A 15,881-nucleotide genomic window follows, 5' to 3' on the forward strand; every position below is an offset into this window, starting at 1 on the left:
TTTCTATTTATATTTCCAAGAAAGGCATTACAAATGCATGAACAACTTTTTGACAAAATTTCAACTTCTGCAATAACAAAGTACAATTCCTCTCAATGTCCCTGCCCTTACTAGTTTCTTTCCACTAATTTAGAAACATTATATTTCTTTCCTTTTTAAAATGTAAATGCATAAATCTTGATGCCTTAAGCAACTGGATGACGTGAGCTGAAGGGATGACATGAATTTGTAACATCAGCATAAGTGTAATTTAATTTTTGTTGTGCTTTCTAATGGAGGACACTAACTTTTTAAGAGATGAGGTGGTAAACTAAATCTTCCTCCTAAATATTAAATACGTTGTTTATTTTCTTTTCTCCCCTTCAGAGGTGTGCTTGCACATATCCTCCTGCCTTTTTGAATTTTGTTCTTCCCACCTGGCTGTTTCTCTCACATCTGTTTTTGAAGATCTCCCCACAAAAAGAAAAGTCCTTTTGGCAGAGGAAATGCAATGTTTTCCTTCCTCCTCCTCCACTCCTAAGTTCCCATATCATGGTGACCATTCCTTTAGCTGATGGAGTACCATATTTGGCTTCTCCTGGAGCCTGTCAACACAGCTTTTTCAGCTAGCTTGTGGGGCATCACTCGAGAGTAATGCAAGGTGCACACTCCCATAGGCTAAAATTCACTATTTTCCACGTGCTCCCTGGCCCTGCTACTCTAGCGAGCAAGCAAATCATCTTGGTCCCATTGCTAATTTGTGATAGCTGTTGTGGCTTTCCTCATGTTTTGTCTGCTCCTTCCTCTCCAAGTCTAATTTTTATTTTGTCTGCCTCTTCATCACCATTACATCCTCAAGATCATTCTTGTGCCTCTTTGGTCCTCTGCATATAGATTCATATATTCCAATGCTAGAAGAGACCATTTTGATCATCTAGTTCTGACTTCCTAAATAACGCTGTCCATTGAACTTTCCCAAAATAATTCCTAGAGTATATCTCTTAGAAAAATACCCAATCTTGATTTAAAAATTGTCAGAGATGGAGAATTCACCACAACCCTTGGTAAATTGTTTCAGTGGTTATTTACGCTCACTGTTAAAAATGTGTGCCTTATTTCCAGTCTGAATTTATCTAGCTTCAACTTCTAACCATTGGATTATGTTTTACCTTTCTCCGCTAGATTGAAGAACCCATTATTAAATATATAGTCACCATGTAGATACTTACAGACTGTAATCAAATCACCCCTTAACCTTCTTTTTGTTACTCTAAATAGGTTGAGCTCCTTGAGTCTATCACAGTAAGGCATGTTTTCCAATCTTTTAATCATTCTCATGGCTATTCTCTGAACCTTCTCCAATTTATCTGCATCCTCCTTGAACTATGGGTACCAGAAAAGCATACACTATTCCAGCAGCAGTCTAACCAGTGCCAAAGAGAGATAAAATATCCCCTCTGCTGCTCGAGATTCCCCTTTTAGACGAGTCTGCATCTGATTCCCTGCTTAGACAAGTTTGTATCTGTTTTATGCTGCTGCTTACACACTACAGACAGCAGCAAAAGATTAACAGGCAAAAAATGAGATTGAACAGTTTGTGGCTGTGACTTTTGAAGGGGAGGCAAGTCAAGCCATTGTCTTGACTTACTGCTGGCGAGGCAATGGGATGGGATAGCACTCTGAGTTCAGTCGGAGTTCCCCCATCCCCGAAACAAATGAAGAGATCTTAGATGGATTTAAGGAGGTCATGGCTGAGTGCAGTTAAAAATCCCAAGATTTCTCTTATCTGAAAAGATAATCTAACTCAGCCATGACTTTTCCGTTAATGTATGGAACGTATGATGGGAAAGTTACAGACATGATTCCCCTGCAGGATTCTTTATCTGGAGACTTCAGAGGAATAGGGAACGGGAGAAATGAGGCATTCCCACTATCACAACCCTGATTTATTTATCTCTCTGCTTATACCAGAGAACTAAATTTTCACTGCCGAACTGTGCTGTTCTGTATTTTAAGCTGTCTTTAAAGACTTTCATCTCACCTTATTGCAGAGATTGAGAGGAAGAAAGTGATGTCGATATTTGTGAAGTGGCACACAATGCAAACTTAGTTTATTCTAAAATTGACATTTCTCTTTGGTGTCTCATACTTCTGGGAAAATAACCTTGTTTAATGCAAGTGCATGAATGTTCATGACTTAGTCTGTTTTTTTTTTTTAAATAGGGCTTTCCGCATTGTAGATCAGTCTAGTAAATTCTCCTCCCAAAATCTGATTTTGATCAGCTCTGTAAAGAAACTGTGTAAAAATTAACACAGGGTTCTTGTGTATTACCAAAAAAGATTATCGTATTTTTGTCTGGTTTGACTATTGAACTTAGAAAATGAGATGCCAAGTAAACACTTCAGCTGACATTTTTTTTAACCCTTTTAATTCGCTTGGAGAGTTGATAGTTCCAAAATTTTCTTGTATTTAACAAAAGTACGTTGTGAGAGAATTGAATTCTAGGACTGCATTCATTGTAAATTGATGCTACTATTGACAACCCAATTTGATTTAATGTACCTAATGTATTAAAATTGATTTTTTTAAACTATACTTTCATATTTTGCCACATATACATTGTTCTTTTACTTTATTGCTGAGTTTGGTAATTAATGCATTCTTAAATGTGTGACTAAAGAGAGTGGGAAATGAAAGGATGAAATGGGCAACTGCTAAGTATCTTCCCTTTGTGGGAGCAAGGATTGTTTTTCTGTGTTAGTACAGCACACAGGACAATGGGACCTCAAGCTTTTTGGTTGCTACCATAATGTAAATATTTACTATTACTAGTAGTAATGATCTGAATAGTTTTCTTAAGTTTCCTAATTTGAATAGTTATCCTCAGGAATTGGTTTGTAAGGGTGGAAAGTAAAGTTTTTTGATGCCTTGATGCCAAAAGTTGGGATTTGCTGGCATGAATATTGTTACTGGCAGTGAAATGTGATCTAATGCTTCTTGTTCCAGAGATCTCAATACTCTTTTGAAAAAAAAAAAAAAAAATGGTTAGGCAGATGGCTGCACTCTTCCTGGTTTGAGCTTGTTCCAAGTAACCTGCCTAAATTTCTTGAACCATACTGGTGGGAAGGGATGTTGCAGTATTAAAGACAAAATAATCTATGTAATCTTCCTGTGTCAAATTGGATTAAATGAAGTAATAGAAAATTCTCCATCTCATCAACAATGGGAAGAAATAACTTGTTTTTGTATGTGGTCTATTTACTAGTAGAAATTGGTCTTTATAGTTGTTTCTGGACTCCTCTGCTGTGCCACTGAAAGACATACCGATTGAGAGTTCTACAGCAGATGTTTACAACCTTTTTCTTTCTGAAGCCCCCTGCCCCGCCAACACTCTATAAAAACTCCATGGCCCACCTGTGCTATAACAACTGGTTTTCTGCATATAAAAGCCAGGGCCAGCGTTAAGGGATAGCAAGCCAGGCAATTGCCTGGGACCCCATGCCACAGGGACCCCTGCAAAGGTACATTGCTCAGGCTTCAGCTTCAGCCACAGGTGGCGGGGCTCAGAGCCCTGGGCTTCAGCCCCATGCAGTGAGGCTTCGGCTTTCTACCCTGGGCCCCAGCAAGTCTAATGCAGGCCCTACTTGATGGCCCCCCTGAAACCCGCTCATGGCCCCCCAGGGGGCTCCAGAGCCCTGGGTTGGGAACCACTGTTCTATAGAAAAAGCTGCATAGCTTTGGTAAGTCTCTTATTAAAGTGATATAAGGTGCTCAGGTACCTTAGTGAGAGACAGATATACATTTCAAAATAAAAATAACCGTGTCAGTTTTCTATGCTATCATAGTTGATAGAACTGGTGTGGAAGATTTTGCACAAAGGAAGTGTACAAGTAACATAATTGTGTCCTTTGAATCATTAATTTTACCCATCAGGCCACTCCATTTGCCCTCTTCAGCCAAACATGTAGAGACATTACAAATGTAATTTGGCAATAGATTTTTTTATTTTAATGCTGTCCATCAATTCCATCAGTGTTCTCGTTTCCTTCCTTTTGCCTTCTATACCCCCCCTCCCCCCCAGAATTAATTTTCTTTAGTGGTATTTGGTAGAAATCCTCAGAACTTAAAGCTACATTTTAAGTGACTGTTAAATTAGGTTAGAATTTAGCAAGAAAATGGCCATGTGAGAGAGGCGGACAGAAGCAAATATGTAGTTTATAGCTCCTTGTGGGTAATATAGCAGCAAATGAACCAGGGCCCTGTGGAGGGTGTAAATTTCAACTACCTTTATCTTGAGGATTCCTGCTCATTTTTAGCTTCAAATTTACCTTTTCTCCATACAGTTCATGATATTGTGTACACTGTAAAAACTGGATATTATATGTGCTTATCAGAAAAATTATGAAAAAAGTGTGTAAGAGCTCATCATACGTTGGGCTACATTTATTTAGAGGGGTGCTGCTCATTTTGGGAACTTGTCATGAAATTGAGCCATGGAAGGTTTACGACTCTGGTGAGAGTCTCATGCTAGAAGATTGAGATTTGAAAAGTAGTGGGGGTGAGGGAAGAAAAGTTCCCTGCAATATGTTTTGTTTTTTCTCATGTAACAATAAAGGTGAAGGATGTACAAAATTATTCCATGTGCATCTTTTTAGACTCTGTTCCCATGTAGTGTTGGACATCTTGGTGGATTTGGACCATTTGATATTACGAAGCACCTAAAAGTTTTTGGTTGATAGGATCACAGAGTTGGCTGGCTGACGGTTATAGATAGTTAGTTATAAAGAGAAGCTATTCCACTGTCTCCTTGTGAATTGCTCAGAAATTTTTATTTAAAAATAAACCTTCAAGGTGTTTTATAATAGCACTATCTGGATTAGCTGACTTCTACTACTAGAGTTTAGCTGTTGCTTTAGTTTGACAAATTGTGGATTTATGGACTGTTTGGTCTTAATTACTTACTTGTTATCAAGTTGGCAGATGTAAGTATTTATGTGCATACTTCCACTTGCTGTATGTATCACCCTTAGAAGAAATGTCTTGTTCCCTTCCTGCCCTATCTCCATCTCTATTTAAAAATTAGACATTGTAAGATTTGCTCACTATACATTAATAAAACTTGTTTGATCTACCTTCTGTCCTCTTTTTCCACCCCTTCTGGCAACTACATGTTCTGTTTCAGAGGAACAGCCGTGTTAGTCTGTATTCGCAAAAAGAAAAGGAGTACTTGTGGCACCTTAGAGACTAACCAATTTATTTGAGGTGAGCTGTAGCTCACGAAAGCTCATGCTCAAATAAATTGGTTAGTCTCTAAGGTGCCACAAGTACTCCTTTTCTTTTTACATGTTCTGTGTTTCCTTAATTTATACCCTCAGTTATTCAGGGCGGGGCCAGAATCTCAATACTCTCTATAGAGGATAACTTGTGTTTGGAATTGGAATCTAGTTTTTTGAAAATTTTGTCCAGATAGTGTCAAAATTAATAAAGATGAATAGAACAGGAAGAAGGCTCACTTCCGTTGCAACAGGATGTTGTTTGCATTGGGAAGGTGTTTGTGATCAAACATTCTATATTGGATAAAGCAGTCATTGAAATTGCCAATATCTACATCGGAAAAGAAATATGTATTCTGTACACTACACATATATGAGTGAGAATTTCAGAAGCACTCTGCTCCCATTGAAGTCAGTGGAACTTCTATAATTATATAAGAAATATACTTGACACCTTCAGGTCTTCTGTCTGTCATCTTCCTCCCCTCCTTCTTCTTCCCTTCCCTCCCTCTCCCCCCCCTCCCCGAGAGAGAGTGTCTGCTGCTCTACCTCTTCTCCACCCTTTGAGTTTTCCACCTGGTGAGTGGCTCAATATTTGCTTTGCTATTGCTCAGTCAGCTACACAATGAAAGTGACATGATTCTGTTTAGTTTCACAGTTGTTCAGAAAACTAAACAGCAATGAACGCAGACAGGACTCTGGTTAGTTTTCGCTCTGCAGTGTGGCGAAGCTATGAGCAACAGCAGAGGCATGGGAGCTCTTTTACAGACTCGAGAAGAAAACACTGTAGCAGGTAGCAGCGGTTTTGTTTTCTGCAGAAGTTGATGGCACTTCCCAAGGAAGGTTTCCTACTCTACAGCTAAGTGAGCAAGCTCTTTTTTTTTTTTTCTTCCAAGCCCTGTTCACGGATATCCTGTTAATCTAGAAATGAAATTCTGCTCATGGCTCCCTTGGTCTGGGACTAGTGGGCTGATTTTCACTCTCAGGTCCACACAGGCAGATGGACTGCCATCTGTTGGAGTTTTGCTTCCAGGGTATCTTACTTTTAGGAACTACCTGCCCCCAAACCCTTAAGTGCAGCAGAACGTTTGCTTTACGTCCATTAGGACATGGAGTTTTCTCTAATCTTCATCATAGTCATCTGAATTTGAATGGTTTTGCCTGTCTAGCTGTCATCTCCTGGCTCTGGGACTAGGGGATAGGTGAGATCGTCCTTTTCTGGAGTCTGGTGTCATTGGGATGCATGGATTAAGAGGTGACTGGTGTGGAGAAAGTAAATAAGGAAGTGTTATTTACGCTTCACAACACAAGAACTATGGGTCACCAAATGAAATTAATAGGCAGCAGGTTTAAAACAAACAAAAGTAAGTATTTCTTCACACAGCACACAGTCAACCTGTGGAACTCTTTGCTAGAGGATGTTGTGAAGGCTGAGACTATAACAGGGTTAAAAAAAGAACTAGATAAGTTCATGGAGGATAGGTCCATCAATGGCTATTAGCCAGGGTGTGCAGGGATGGTGTCTGTAGCCTGTTTGCCAGAAGCTGGGAATGAGCGACAAGGGATGGATCACTTGATGATTACCTGTTCTGTTCATTCCTTCTGAAGCACCTGGCATTGGCCACTGTCGAAAGACAGGATACTGGGCTAAATGTGGACCTTTGGTCTGACCCAGTATGTCCATTCTTAAGGTCTTATGTTCTTATGGTCTTAGATGTGGGGAGAGCAAGGTTAGTTCAGTGGTGATGGTGTTAGTCTGGGACTTGAGACCTGTTTCCAGTTCTCTACACTGGTACAGACTTCTTATGTGATCTGACCCTAGCAGACAGGTTAATTCCTTGGGCTTCAGAATTCTGGTGCACAAATCCCATTAACAGTAGACATGGGTATTTTCACATCTGTAAACAGTTTTTGGAAGTGGTGCATCTCCACCAGTAGCTCATGAGGAAGACTGAGTAGCTTTCTGTTATATATAATTATATAGTTACTTGGTTTACACATTTTGTGTGTATAGCTAGTTGCTGAGGTCAGTGTGTTTGGGGGAGGTTTCTTTGAAAGGAGGCAGTCTTGGAGCCATATCTCCAGTAGTGGAACAGTCCACCTTCCTGTCCAGAGAAGTAGAGCCCTGGTAATCTGCAGATATCCTCTTCACATCTGTGCACCATGTTTGTGGATCGTAGATGGATGCAGATCCAAATTTTATATCTAAATCCTGAAAATCTGCAGGTATCCATGCAGGATTCTACAGAGAAGGAGGTGCAGAGCAGCCAGTTGGCACCAGAATGCAGGAATTTAAAGCAGAAACATAGTTTAAATGGAAGCTGCCTGGGTCAGGGACAATTCCTATGTATTTTAACAGCACCTAGCACAATGTAGGCCTGATCCTGATTGAGGCCTCTGTGTGCAAATAAATATTAATTTATTCTTTAAAAATTCTCAAGAACAGTTCTTTTAAGATTAAGCAAAAATCTATTTTCCCACAACTGTAACTTTCAGCAGTAACAGGAGTCTAAAACAAAATGATAGGGAAGGGTTATTCCAATGTTAAACTGATAAAATAAATACTAGTTTTTTGTGTGATTTCACCTACCTGCCTTGTAAGTTTAGAGTGATTTGTGTGTACATACCAGTCGGTTCTGTACTATATAAGACTTCTAAAAACTTAGCCAAACACTGACCAGCCAACCTTTGTAGATTGTTCTTATTGGCATTTTGTTGCATGTTAGATTGAAGAGGAGGGGAAGAAGAGCCTGATGGCTGTTGAAGGAAGTTCTGTTTAATTTTATCTATCTTCTTGATATTTGTGGCGGAGGCACCAAGAACCTTGTATAGGCGCCCCTTTTTATTGCTTAAATCCAAAGCAATAAGGATGGTGTTTTTCAAGTATCTAAATCACTGATACAAAAAGTCCCACCCTTAGTTAAATAAATTTGTGTCCCAACACGTGGCAGGTAATTTACAAAGGCAGAGGACGACACAGTCCCACCTCAAAGAGCTTACAGTCTGTCTAAAGAAAATACAGATGAATGATTGGGTGGGAGGACAACGACAACGACATGATAAACTATAAGTGAGAATAAGTAGCATTCAGGAGCAGTGTTCTAGTGGCAACTCCCCACCCCATATCTTGCAGGTCATTTGGTAGATGAGGGGCCAGAGAAGACCTTCATGTTTCCTCATTCAGGCATAGCCCCTGGATTCGGCTATAGGGGAGATTTTGAGATAACACGTACAGGCCTACCTGCTGGGAGTGGGGCATAGCATAACCCTTCCTTCTCCTTCAGCCTCTGTGCATTTGTGGTATTTCTTATTTATTTGCTCTTCCTCCACTTTCTCATCACTTTTTGTCTCCCTCGCTCCCTGCAGTATCATGCCTTGTATCTGCTACGGCCCATAGCACTTTCACAGTGTTGGGGGATGATTCCAGTAAATTTTGCTCTCCTGCTTATGTTGGAGGAGCAGCAAAATAAAACTTCAGAAGAATCATGTCAGTTTCATGCTGCTGCTGAATCTTACTTACCAGATGAACTTTCACCCTTAGAGGGAGAGAATTACTTCCTACCCTGCTACAATTTCAGGTGCTCATACTGGTTTCATTCTGGCAGGCTCGACTTATTGCTGGTTTTGTATCCTAAAATTCCTTTACCCTGAATGGACCCTAGCAAAGGATTAAGCGCCAAAACCTATTAAAAGACACAAAAGTTATAAAATCAAACTCCAGATTTTTAATAAAATGGCAGAAATGCTTTATGATATCATTTGTATGATTTCTTCATCCCCCCTTCTCTGCCCTCCTCCCAGGACTGTTAGACATGAGCTTGAAACTATTTGTTTCATGTACTGTTTTACATGTAAAATGTTGGGATTTTTTTTTTTATTTAGAGCTATTTTTGAGCTGGAGCAAACAAGAGCCTACTATGAATTCCTTCCTTCTATATTGCAGGCCCACTCCCTGATGGATGGGAACAAGCCATGACCCAGGATGGAGAAATTTACTACATAAACCATAAGAACAAGACCACATCTTGGCTAGACCCAAGGCTTGACCCACGCTTTGGTAAAAGTTCATCTCACTTAAGAATTTTTTTTATTCACTTTAGTTTCAGTTCACTTTAGAAATTTTCATTTCGCAGGCAAACTTTGGAATATTTTTAGCAGTAAGATAAAATACTTTGATTTGAATCACATACACCCTAATTATATCCTTTAAAAAATAAGTATAAATTCATATTCTCTCTGTCATCTAAATCTTTGATGCCAGAGGTCAGGACTTCACCAGTTGCCTCATAGGGCTCCCAACTTTTGTGGCATCCAGGAATTACTTTACCAGAATAAAACATTTGATCCAGGCTCTCTGTTCTCCCACAATTGCAAATCTTTACCAGCTAAAATGATGCTTCCAAAAGAAATATTTACCTTCCTTTATGATATCCTAACGAGCTCATTAATAATAATCCTCATGCTGTCAAAATCCGTTTGAATCACACACCAGCTTATAATTCCAGCTTGCTACAGTGATGATCATGTTAAAGGTGTCCGTTTTTAAACAGTATTGAGAAATATGTGATAGTGTTGCTTGTATCAAAATCTGTTATTTGAGGCGTGGAAAATACTCATCGGTGGTTATTTTCTGACAATAAAATTATTAAAATCTTTTTAAATTAGAGGAACTAATCTTTCACTTTTTTTTGGTAATGTTAATTTTCAGGCATACAATAAGAAAATGTTACAAACTTTTCAACCTTTTTAGCCTAAGTATCACTTTCCAAAGTCTACCACATACCTCCATCTGAGACAGTTATAATATACCTATGAAAATGGGGGGTGGCGTGGGGCGGGGAGAAGAGAGGGCGGGAAGGAGGCCTCTAAGGGATAACACGATGAGTTGTCTGCCCTTACAGGATTTTTCTCATGTACCCCCTGATGAGAGCTCATGTACCTCAGTTTGAACACCACTGCAATAATGGAATATAGCTACAGAGTACAGTGGATTGTGGAAATCACAGATCTAGTCTAGCTGCATCATACAAATGGTCATTGAGCTGTACAGAATTGTAATAATTTTCTCAAGTCATGTTTTAGCATTAAGGTACTTCGGGTATTTTGTTTTGTTTTTGTTTCCGGTACAAAGTCATGATATTTTACAAAAAGTCTACAAATTTTAATAGGTACAATAGCTTTTCCTTGATTTGTTATCCAGATAATTCACTATTTTCAGCTCCTTTGGGTGGATTTGTGAGGTATTTTTTTCAGAGCTATGGAAAAACCTGTATAAAAACTCTGAAACCTGTCATAAAAAAGAGAGCAGATCATTGTGGTTTTCAAGCTTTAGTCTTGGACTCAGTGCAACTAAATGAAAACAGTGTGCAGATCACTGGGTAGGTCAGGCTGAGGGGATACAAAGCCTTTGAAGCTTTACAGGGGTTGACCTAACAACAATTGTGGGCCCCTTTTGGGAGAGTCATTAACTCCATGAATGCCATATAAACACTATAGTGGAAAACTCAAACTCAGCACTTCACTTTTATTTTAAAATGGCTGCTAGAAATTTCAGTTTGTTTTTTTTCAACTGTGTAGTCCTAAATGTTTAAATATAAACATCCGTCTGTTCTTATGAAAACCACAGAATTATTACAATTTGTTTATAAGCTGCTGACTAGCTTGTAAACAGGTTGAACCACTGTGCAACCTGAGTCAAAGGTGGGGCATATATGGGAGATTGTCATCTTTGGCAGATCTATCCATATTGCCCTTAATACTAGCCTTCTGAGTTGCAGTCCTATTAGTGTGTTATGAAAGCAGTATTAGTCATTTGAACTTCAGAATCTACTTAATATATGAATAGTAATCTGTGTTTGAAACAGGAAGTAGTTATTTAGAAAAAGCGTTGCCTTTTACAATATAAAGAGGGATGCCAATTATGTTTACTTAAGTAATCACGCAGGAAATGTATTTTGCTCTTCTTCCATGTATTGTTTTACAGTTTTGAATTATAAGAGCTTGGGTCAGCCAGCTAGAATTAAAAGAGAAAAAATGTTTTTAGGTAAGATGCATCTAATTTCTAAGAACTAATTTCAACTCCCGTAAATAGTACTGTCTCAATAGTAGGGTGGAACTACTTGTCTTGAGCATACTGAAGATCCATAAAATGTTATGGCTCTGGCAGTTAAACTGAAAAAGGACAGAAATGTCCAAAAGATTGCATAAGGGTTTCTTACTGCATAGTTTCCCTTTTTGGGCCCACTGTGTATGTGTATCCCAGACAGGATTGAGTATGTGCCAAGGCTTTTTATTTTGTGGTTGGACTTTTAATCTGTTCCAGACCTTTTCAGTCAAAGAGCTCAAGTGTAACTGAAGGGGGCAGGAAAGGGGGGTGGGGGGAGAGAAAAAACCATGTGAGCTCCTCTGATCTAGAGTGACGGCAAATAGAGACAGGCTGCTAGCTGCTGTTGAGCTTGAAGGAGTTTTCCTTGAAATGTGTACAACTTCACATTCTATTGCGGTTTACGTTTTTATCATCTGTGCCAAGAAAGTACAAAATCTTATTCTTGTTCCCTTTTCCAATATGACCTCCTCCAGGCCACTCCGGCAGTGTACGTACTATAGTTTTGTTAGAGAGACCAGGTAGGTGAGGTAATATCTTTTATTGGACCAACTTCAGTTGGTGAGAGAGACAAGCTTTTGAGCTTACACAGAGCTCTTCTTCAGCTCATAGTTTTGTTGACAGAGGTAACTTATTGTGCCTGATGTTTATTTTACTTTGTCATGTGCAGATCTTTAGTAAATGTGTGCTGATTTGATTCATCAAGTTTGATTGATTCAAAAGCTTACCTTTCAGTGATCAGTAGGAGTTGAAAATCGTGTTTATTTCTGAAGACTGCCATGGCCTTTTGTAGCCTAATTCTTTCCACTGAGGGCTTGGTTTCCATTCATTGTTGAATATTAACACTTGAAACAAGCTACTCTAGATAGATTCATCTTCAGATCCCTAAACATAAGGGGAAATTTCACTGTAATGACAATTTTCTATTGGCGTCACCTTTTTCTTTTTTTAAAAGTAATAACAGTAAAGATACATTCAGTTCACTTTCTTGATGTTGCCTCTGCAGATCCCTCACCATATGAGTTGCGGAACACAATAGATAGTATGTGGTCTGCCCCTCAGTTTCAATGTTGTGGGACAGATGGCATGAAAGACACTAGCTGTTGCTGAGTTTCTCTCTTCTACCAGCCAGTGTGCTCAGGAAGTCGATATCCATTTCCCTATTTTGCTTTGTCCTCATCAGTTTGAAGTTTTGCTAATAGTTAAATAAGGTGCGGTTTTGTTGGTGGTGGTGTTTTCAGTTACTGCTTTTATTCAAGAGTTCATAGGGATCTTGTCCAAGTTGCCTTGCGACTTGGTTCCTGGCACAGCTGAGCAGGAGTGGAGGATAGGCTTGAAAACCCATCTCAAACAAAAGTCCTACTGTCCAAAGGGTTTGGGCAAGGGGTATTTATCCTGTGGCTTTGAGACTTGCACTGTGTTTATGCCTCATGCCAGCCTGGAAAGAAGCACAGTTTGAGAGCAGTCTGCAAAGGCGAACAGATTGAAGAGAAATTACCTTGAAACAATACTGACTGAGTGAGTCAGTTCTAAAATCTAAAGGCTCCAAATCCAAGAGAAGAACCTTGGATATGACACTGGAGTATCTGAGACTCTGGTATAAGGTCTTTTAATTGTTGGATTTGAGGTCTTCAGATCTATCACTGTGACAAAATGCTGTTGTCTGGACTTGGATCTTAGTCCTCAGAGCCAGTGTCCACAGCTTCTGAACAGTCATAAGCATGGTGAGGATCTGAGTAAGACAAAGGCCAATCATCTAAACTTACAAAAGTGCCAGATATGAGGGAAGGGTCTTTTCATGCCTCACCATAGGCAGTCATTTCAGATTATGCATGACCAAAGGAATTAGGCCTTCCTCAGACCTGGAACAGTAGGATCCTTTGCACTAGTAAGGCACTTACCCTTCTTTGGGGCCTCTGCATATGCACAGTGGGATTTGTAGGGTCAGTCCTCAGTCATGAGTCCTCCATTAGTGTCTCCTGCAGAAACATCTTTCTCACAGGATAGTTGATACCTTGGATTTAAGTTCCAAGACCTCTATTTTCAGGAAAATGGAAGGAGTTTATGAGAAGAGTATGATTGTATCTGCAGGGTATAGATCTTCTGATAATGATACTCCTTGGTCTGGCCATCCTACCTGTCTGTCTGCTGCTAGGCAGTTATAGGCTTTGCCTGGGATTGTGGCAATTTGGACTCCAGCTTCTCGTGTTTCATGTTCTTTTTCCAGAGGCTGTTTTAGTAAAAGGGATACAGGATCATACTGACCATACGTATAAATAATTTTTTCCAAGTGTTCTAGATCATTGGAGGAGTGTTTTCTCTCTCACCATGAAAGGTTCCCAGATTCTGCATTTCTAAGGACTGACTGTTAAGAACAGGTTTCTCAGTCTTCACCATTGTCCTTGGATGATACTCCTCTGGGAGAAATGAAAAAAATGTAGGATCTGGTAGGTTAGGATAGTTCAGTTTCCTGATATTCATCTCATCTAGGGGGAAAGCAAATCACATAAGTGTGTTCAGGCAGAACTGCTTTTCCAGTACATTTAGGGCTTGTAAAGTGAATGAAGGAGCTATGGACTCATCCAGCTGTAGTGCTATGAGTTTCCAGGAAACAGCTTTTGTACCAGATACTTTAAACTACTTTTTAAGCATTCTTCCCTGGTCTCCTTCACAATATTTGTGGCCTCACAAGGATCTAGGCCTTTCAGAGATCTTTTTTATGCTCCTGTGGGCAGGGAATCTTAAGAACTTGGATCAAGTGGTGAAGAAAGCATATTTCTGGATTTCTTTAAGGCCAGCCAACTGTTAGGCTCTTGTGAGCCACTACAATTATGTCTTACGGGTTAAATTTTCTGCATGAGTCGAATGGATGCCTGGGAGGGAAAATATTTGAGCTTTTGTCCACCATCAAAGAAGAGAAGTTGGTGTGATGGTATTACTTTTTAAGAGCCTCATATAACATTTTTGACTTTGGAACCTGGTCTCTGGGAATGGCGGCAGTTTGGAGATGTTTTGGCTGCAGATGTCAGGACTGTCTTCTAAAGTGCAGGCAAAGATACTTTGCTTTCAGAGGATACTAATCTGTTCATGTCAAAGACAGATGTTGTACTTGGAAAAAATGAAAAAACTATCAGAAATCATCCATTAGCTTCTTGGTCTGTCTAAGGTATCCTGGATCTCTTACATTTCAGAGGTCCTGATCCCAGTCTCTGCCCTTATTGCCTCACTCCAGTTGGTTTCCACTTGACAGTTTCATGTGGGAGTCTATGTGTTGGCATCTAGAATAAAGCCCTACAATCTGACCCTAGCTCAATGGGACCTAACTACCTGTGTTACGGTCGGGTCAGAAAACAACCTGATGCTCTCAGGCTCAGGTTGGCTTGGTTGCCTCTGGATGATCTGCTGCTGCTCGTGGGCTTGGCTTGGTGGCAGTGTGTGCCCTGCTCCTGGTGGCCTTTGCCATCTTGCTGCAGAGTGAGTACGCTGACAAATAGCCGCGTCTCTCGCTATGGAGCACACACCCTGCCCCTGCTGGCAGGAATAGGGTACGCCCTAAGGAACAGGATGGAGAATAACACAGAAAAACACTATGCCATTAGATAGCTCAGTGGTATTCCCTCACTTGGAATAGTGCGTTCAGTTCTGGTCACCCCCTGCCAAGAAAGATTGAGGGAGGGGGTGTTTCAGAAGCAAGCTGCCACAATGATTAGGAACATGGCAGAGGGATTGAAGAGAGTGGAGTAGTTTACCTTAGAAAGGAAATTAATAAGAGGGGATAAAAGCTTACAAAATAATGAATACAAAAATTAGATTGGGGTTTTCTTCCCCTCCCCCCCCCATCTTTTAATAACATTGAGAGGAGCAAATTCAAAACTGGTAAAAGGAAATATCAGTTTGTGACGCTTATTGTCAGAGGGTATCAGTGAGACAGAAAGTTTAGGATTCAGATAGGTTTAGATTAGGTATTTATGAATAACAAGAATATCCAGATTTAAATTAATGAATATTTTAAAAAAGCTTTGGAATGACTTCAAAGCTTGAGTTTTTATATATCAGCCAATCTCCAATTTCTGTGGGTTAGGAGGAAACTTTCCTTGGGGGCAAGTTATCCCATAATTGACTGCTTCAGCATTTGTATTTCTAAAATAGCTGCTACTGTCTACAGTTATAGATATGATATTGGACTGGAGGGAACACTAGCCTGTCTTGTGGGATTTATAGCTGGTTCTCAGTGGGTTTATGGAAGCCCCTTTTGAACGTTTGGGAGTCTCCATCTTTTGATGAAGGGAAAACATAAGAACAGCCATATTTGGTCAAACCAAATGTCCATCTAGCCCAGTATCTTGTCTTCTGACAGTGGCCAATGCCAGGTGCCCCAGAGGGAATGAACAGAACAGGTAATCATCAGGTGATCCATCCCGTCGCCCATTCCCAGCTTCTGGCAAACAGAGGCTACGGACATCTGTCAGGATTGTTTTAGCTACAGCCTGTATTGCAAACCTTCTTGACAGTGTTTCGTAAAAAC

At 39.9% G+C, this 15,881-nt stretch overlaps 1 protein-coding gene across 14 annotated transcripts in view; it reads left to right on the forward strand.

Moving 5' to 3' along the window:
- The window catches only part of YAP1 (Yes1 associated transcriptional regulator), a 184,394-nt gene that overhangs the window by 99,908 nt on the left and 68,605 nt on the right, over positions 1–15,881 (forward strand). For 8 of the 14 annotated variants that reach the window (XM_048843668.2, XM_048843687.2, XM_048843677.2 and 5 more), the window contains one exon: positions 9,197–9,310. The exons of the other annotated variants lie outside the window; for them this stretch is intronic. In XM_048843668.2, the coding sequence (XP_048699625.2) occupies positions 9,197–9,310 (114 nt within the window). The remainder of the gene's footprint in view (positions 1–9,196; positions 9,311–15,881) is intronic. 14 annotated transcript variants of the gene reach the window in all.

The sequence above is a fragment of the Caretta caretta genome, chromosome 1, assembly GCF_965140235.1.
Source record: "Caretta caretta isolate rCarCar2 chromosome 1, rCarCar1.hap1, whole genome shotgun sequence".
NCBI classification, from domain to species: Eukaryota; Metazoa; Chordata; order Testudines; family Cheloniidae; genus Caretta; species Caretta caretta.